The 6968-nt window shown below is 40.6% G+C and overlaps 1 protein-coding gene across 2 annotated transcripts in view; it reads right to left on the bottom strand.

The window, feature by feature from the left end:
* The window catches only part of DCUN1D3 (defective in cullin neddylation 1 domain containing 3), a 21852-nt gene continuing 14884 nt past the window's right edge, over positions 1-6968 (bottom strand). For both annotated transcript variants that reach the window (XM_019472683.1, XM_009281614.2), the window contains exons 3-4: positions 6045-6577; positions 1-4015 (exon numbers count right to left, since the gene is read on the bottom strand). In XM_019472683.1, the coding sequence (XP_019328228.1) occupies positions 3532-4015; positions 6045-6475 (915 nt within the window). In that variant the 5' untranslated portion in view covers positions 6476-6577 and the 3' untranslated portion in view covers positions 1-3531. The remainder of the gene's footprint in view (positions 4016-6044; positions 6578-6968) is intronic.

Below are 6968 nucleotides of genomic sequence, written 5' to 3'. Positions count from 1 at the left end.
ATGGCCAACTATGGGCGGAACCTTTCAAATCCTTAGTTGAATCAATAAATAGTCTTTGACCTCAGAAACGCACCCACACAAGTAAAAATAAGCACAACTGAGCCTCCAGTTGATCTGGGAGCCAAATTTTAAAGGTGCTGCAAACTATAATATGGTGCAGGTGGTCAGTGTTTTATTTCTCAGGAGTAAAGTTTACAGGAGTTATATTTCTTTGCGTATAAGGGAAGGCAATAAAATGCCACAGAGTGTGGATGTCAGACCAGTTTTTCAGTATGTTACTAAAACTATCTATATAGTTATCCATAGTTATTTATCCCAAGTTGCAGCAGATTCACTACATGCATCAAGTTTTCTAATGCATACTCTAATTAAAAAAAATTAAATAGTTGCAATGGTTTCAAGGATTCCAGCAGCACTGCTGCTCACTACAGTCCTGTGCCCTACACAATAAAGATTTAAATTATATAAAAATGAAGAGTGAATGTATTTGGCCTGTTCCACAGATATTCACAGTTTAACCATTAAACAAGCATATTTTCAGAGGCTCCAATATTGTTAAAGACTTCTCAGAAACATGTACAAAACCCCACTCTCACACAGGTACACCAGCGTTACAGAGTACGGTCTATTCTCGTTTAGGATCACAAAAATCACCAGGCAATCCAAGCGAAGGTCTGATGTCCTCTCTCACTTTCAGCAAAGAGTTGCACCTTCAGCTCCTGGTTCAGGAGTTTAAAACTGATACAGGTCTGGCCTGCATTCTGTAAATGGTAATTAAAAAACTGAAGTTAGGCTAAAAATAAATGGTACTTTGCTGGATAGATCATTTGGCTATTTCTGCAAGTATTCTACCCGACAGGTGGAGTTGCTCCTGCCAGGCTGAAAGCAGCAGAACAAGAGCAAGGCTGTCCTCTCGTACTGAAAGCACAGGACTTAAGCCACGGAGAATTGCATGTCCTTTCCCCAAGAGGAAATAAGATTTTTCCCTTAGTGTATATTCATCACCTCCGTCTTTAAAAAGAAGCTGTAATACATTTGATGCACTGAAATGGGCTAAGCCTTGATGTGCTACAAATTTATTTCCTTACTGCAATCCACATTCAGACCACAAGATAAACACCTTCCTTAAAGAGCTCTATCCCTCACCCTTTGGAGCTGCTGCAGTTTGGTGTATAAATCAGTAGCAGCCACTGCCACGACTTCATGTGCATGTGCATGCACTGGCTATCCACTTGAATGGTTACGTTTTCACACTCTGGACATTTTAAATTCCCTTTAGGAAAAAAGAATGAAGTGAGGAACAAATAGTTTGATAGCTGAACGAATGAGTAGTCTCAAACTCATAAATACAGTCTTCACATTTACTATCAAATCGGGTCTCCATTTGGAACTTTTGCTAACAAAGTAGCCTCTGTTGGGGAATTTTTTTTCCTCTTTTAAAATAACAGCACCAGCAAAAGTCTCATCATAAATTCAGTTATACCAGCACAAGTGCTTTGGTCACCAAATCAGAGTAAGGTTTTGCTGCCAAACAGTGCTTGTGCCATGGTAACTTGGAAGGTTATAGTAGCAAGGCCAAAGCTTTGGGTATATTTCCCTATAATACAGCAAGTTCAGGGCTCCCCTCCTGCAAAGGGACAGACTCAGCTGCATCTGGAACAACTACATTTGTTTTCCACAGCTTAACACGTCTCCCAGTAAGAGTCTGCAGAAGCAGCATGGACCAAACTCTCCTTTTATTAGATGAAAGAGATGCTATCTGTGGCTTGTGGGTTTGTTTTTAAGCAGTTTTCAATACCCACATTTTGTTAGTGATTTACGATCTCAGACCCAAGCTATTGCATAGGCTGCACACCAGCAAAGCCAGTGACAGAATTCGGGCAGATCCTCCTCCCCTCTCTGCTAACCCCTGTGGGGCACAGCAGATGTGCAAAGCATGCCATCCTGGATCCAGTGACAAGCTCGCCACTTAAAATCTGTTTCCCTTTAGCTTTAAAACCCTTATATCATAAAAGCCATTAGATGCTATGGGTGACTGTCCAGGTTTTTTTTGTTTTGGTTTGTTTTTTTAATTGAAGCCGTTTTACGATCCTGAAATGCAGCTCTGAAAATAAAAGGTGTGTAATGGAAGTGTATCAAATTCATTAAGCCAGTACTGAGCTCTATAGAAAGCCTTGGCAATCATCCCTTTTACCAAAAGGTGTAAAAAAGTTGACATACTAAAATTAAAAAAGGTAGCATCAATAACCAAAAAAGTTTCAACCAGTGTTAATAAAACTCCCTTTAAGTCACAACAGTTTCAACAGGCAAATAGTCCCAATACAGGCATTGTAAAATAATAAATTGACTCCTATCCAAATATTATCAAATCAGTCTAAAAATGACTCATCTACACTGTTGTCATTAAGAACACATTAAGAATTCACTTTGTCATCAGATGCCGATATTGTTGCTCCAGAAAGAGCGGAGTATTAACTGCGATTTAGCAATTAAACACAGGTTTTAAAAAATTGGTTCGTCAATATTAATGCAAAAGATAGTTTCTTACATAGAAGTACTGTGCTTGCCAGACAAGTAAGATAATACTTTAGGTATAAATCAAACAAATTAAAGCAGAATTATACCACAGTTTTCCTTGAAGACTTAGGGTTTGTGTGCTGCTTCTGTCAATGCTTAGCAAACTTAAGAAGCAGAACCTTTGGTTCTTTTAGTCAAGTAAAAATATTCTCATGTAACCACAAAAATACAACTTCCAGAGAAAATGGAAGTCCATCAAGAAGTCCACTTCCAATAAAACTGAGGTAGTACTGCTCTTTTATTACATGATGTGTAAGAGATTTAGATATAAATCATCATCTACCACTCAGTTGACTGACAGGTACAGTAATTTTATAAAACAATCCCGACATTTAGTTTGAAACTCCAAAAAAAGGAATGATCTGGACTCATTCACTCTTAGTGAGTCAGCTTAAAATGGGAATTAGCCATATTACAAAAAGCTGTTGCTTATGTTGTTTTTTAGAGCCTTATTACTGGGGGATTAATGCATTTATAGTTAACAGTTAACACTGCTGTTCATCTTGGTATAAAACCTTAAAGTTATTACAGCCTAAAATTTCAACAATGTAAACAGCACTACACACAGTACAGACCTGCCCTGACAGATGTAGTATGAAAAACTTAATCTGGCACTGTATAATTTAGCAATGTTAATTTAACCTAACTAAAAAGATCTACATTGTGCAAGAAATATCAGACTTACTTATACTAATCTGAAGTCTTAAAAAAAAAACAAACCAAAAATGCTTAACTTGTAGCCAGGGTCAAATATTTCAGGGCAAGAGTAAAAGGAATAACCAAAATTAAGAAAGTGCCTAAAACATGATACAGCATTTTAGAGCCCTTTCAAAGACAAGGCAGAAAAAGGTGTAAAGTAGAAAAATCTGGAGCCTCGGTAATTTCCAGAAACATCCAGAGTTTACATTTCATGAAGGGCAACAAGTTGCTTTCGTCACTGCTGCTTCGACGCCGCTAAGTCTGTTCCTCCGCACACAGGCCCTCTGTGTCCGAAGACATAATACATTTGGTTTCCTCTTCCTTTTTCCTTCGCTCCATTTCCCACTCCACAAAGGTATCGAAGAGACTCGGCCAGGCCTCGTCCTCGCTGTAGTTGCTAAGGTCCGGTCCAATCACCTGAGTAAAATTTAGAAACATGTTCCACGTGTCCCGGGAGATTCCCTTGATTCCTGAGGGGTTCTCGATTAGGAAGTGTAACCACTGGTCCAAAATGGGGGGCTTGTTTTGGGTGAAGACTAATTTCCAAAGGGCAATGGCTATTTCCCGATGTAGCGACCTCTGTCCTTCTTCAGAGTCCAGGCCGAACTGGAAGGTGAAACGATAGAGATCCTTGAATTTATCTTCCTGCTTGGCTTCATTTAAGAGGCTGGGGAACCTTGCACAAATGCCGTCAATGCTGTCCGCGTTTATTGCTTTGCAGCCTTCAAAAAACTCCTTCCTATTAAGCAAGAGAAGATAAATTAGTGCAAGCGCTTCCCACCGACCTCACGCGCTGAACGCTTCCCATCTCCGTTCAGCTAGGTCAAATCGGAAGAGGGTCATCTGGACAAGACAAGGCGTGCTCTCAGCCCAGGCAGCACAAAAATCTTGGCAATGGGAGCTATTGGAAAGGGAGACATTTCCAAGAAATTTCTCATGGCTTGGGGAACCACAGACACCACTCAGATCTGCTGGGGCACTGCTAGCATTCGAAAGAGATTTTGCTGTCTGGCTTTCTGACCACTCAATAATACCACATCCAGTGCCTTCCACAATAAAAAGTGAGTAAAATTTACCACAGAAGAAACGCCAAATGTTTTAAAACGCCACATTTACGCACTGAAGTGCCATATATAAACCAGCTTGATTCAATATTGCCCATGCCTAAACATCCATGCTCTGGGCGAGCTGTTCTCAAGGGACAGAGCAATTCACTGGTAGCTTTCCTGTGGTTTTTGGTTGCTCTTCCAGCCTGCGAAATAAAAAGGGTGCCAATAGCGACAGTCAGCAAGGCACCTGTCGAGAGAGTGGAAGAGAGCACAGCATCACACAACGCAGGCTACAATGCAACGTATAAACACAGCTCGAAGCACCAGTCCTACACTAATCAGCCCACTAATAATCTGGCCAGGTGGGTAGATGGTTAGCTCTGATTTCTCTCACGCTCATGAGCAAGTGTTATAACCACCCAATATTAACCAAAGCCAGCAGACTCTGATGTGGCACGGGCTGGAGGGAAGACAGGAGACGGGGCAGCGCTCAGGAGAACAGAAGACCGCATTGCTTTCCTTGATGGAAGAAGTCAATCAGCACCTGTATCATGGAGCGTGCCGTTAAACAAAGGTAACCTCTCACCACTAGATTTGCCCTCTCTCCAAGAAAATCAAAACAATGTTAATAAAACTCATGGTGGTTGTGCAGAATCACAGACACTACTTGCAATTCCTTTACCATGTTAGCAAATACCTGCGCTGTCAGCCTCTAGTAAATCCACATTTGCATTCCAGAGTAACTCATCCGTTTGACACACATTCACATCCACAAAGACTCTGAAGATGCTGGAAAAGCTATCTGTGTTCAGTGCACAGCAGAGGCTTGGTTCAAGGCTCAGAACACCAAAGTAATTTTGGAAGTTATAAGCTGAGTAAAAATAGGTAGCGTTACTCAAACCAATCTAGATAGACCAAAAAATAAAAAATTCATTCTCTCTCAGCAAGTCCCTGTAGGAAGTTTTTACTTGCTCTTACCTGGACATTGTTAATCAAGTTGGGGGGAGCTGTTGTAGTTTTGGGTTTGGGGTTTGTTTTTGTGGTTTGTTTTTTTTCTGGTCAGTTTTAGCCATTCTGTCATTTCCTGTAGCATCACACATGCTATAAGCCTGCTGACTGACCCCCTTGTCCAGAAGGACAGACAGCACTTTAAATACCAATCACTTGTCAGCCAGCATGAAACAGCTACCAGTGTCAAAAACCTTGTGTTTCCTTCCCTCTCTATGCTTTAACAGGATTACTGTTGGAAAAAGACATTCAGTGTAACACTGGTTGGGCAGGAACAATTCTTAGGAAGCAGTCTGTCATTCTTTCACAGAACGATAACAGAGTTGGTAGCAATTACTAAGGAATCTCACATTACTTTAAAGAGAAAATTAATTTCAGTGTCTAATCTCATCACCAAGATAATGCTGGATACAGTAAAACTGCTTTTGGTAAATCAAGAATAAATGAATGTCTACAGAATCTCACTACACTGTTCATCATTAGCAGCATAATGTCCAAAACCACATTTTCGGTTCTGAAACCCACTGTGAGGGGAAGGGGAAAAGAGGACAATACAAAGCTTACCTTCTGCAGTGGTAGGAATTAATTTCATCAAAATGCAAGTGTTAGAAGAAATAAGTAAGTGAAGCTAATGAGGCTGTCTCTCCAACATACAGATGACAGGATATACTTTAACATATGAAAATAATTACAAGTTCTACAAGAACTAACCTTGTAAATTTGCACATGGTAGCAGCCTGGAATTTCCAAGCCAAAACTAGCACTTTAAATTCAGTGGGATCAACACAGAGGTCATTGCAAAATCGTTCCATTCCTTCTTCCAGTATGGCATCTTCCCGTTCATCCTTATACCTCCTAAATAACTCCCCGATCCTTTGGAGCGAAGATTCTTCTGCGCTCGAAACAGAGTCTTTCTTTGTATCTCCAGAAAATGTTGGAGGCTGACTGGACTCTACAGCAGCATCCGTTTTCTTTGTCCCATTCACAAGTATATCTCCTGAAGACTTCCCGCAAGCTGAACCATGGTCGTCTTTATGGACTGCACTTCTCTTACTATGCGACTTGCTGCCAGATTCCCTTTCCCCATTTTTGCTGCCAAGCGTAGAAGAAGGATTCTTGCACTTCGTGACACACTGGCCCATGATGTTGCAAGCCCAGCTTCTAGAGCAGTCCCCTTGCCGTCGGACACCCTCGCAGCTGCTCTTCAACACATCTCACCATGCCATTAGCGGCAGCCAACCAACCTGAAAAACAGTTTCAGAGTCAAATTGCTGTTTCTCCACAAAGAATATTGTAAGTATTAAATGTGGGATAACATTTGCCAGTAAGAGACCGACTTCAGGATATTTAAGTTTTGCGTACTGAAAAGGAGTAGTGTACAGAAGGTTGGCATATGCCATAAATTTCAGGCAACTTCAGGCTGTTTTACCTAGAAATCAATGCAGCTCACTCAGTGGCTGCAGTATACTAACGGGTCCTAATAAAGGAAATTCCTAAAATTCTTACTGTAACATAGGTTACAAAGAGGTTGATTCATGTACAGGCTTCATCAAGACAGACTACTCTAACCCAGAAATATTTTAAAGGAAATGGTTTTTAAAAGTATACCCACATTTTATATATAGAATATAAAAC

Source organism: Aptenodytes forsteri, unplaced genomic scaffold, assembly GCF_000699145.1.
Source record: "Aptenodytes forsteri isolate BGI_AS27 unplaced genomic scaffold, ASM69914v1 Scaffold84, whole genome shotgun sequence".
Classification (NCBI taxonomy): domain Eukaryota; kingdom Metazoa; phylum Chordata; class Aves; order Sphenisciformes; family Spheniscidae; genus Aptenodytes; species Aptenodytes forsteri.
The sequence above is the reverse complement of the archived record's forward strand: the minus strand, read 5'-3'. Positions and strand labels throughout refer to the sequence as shown.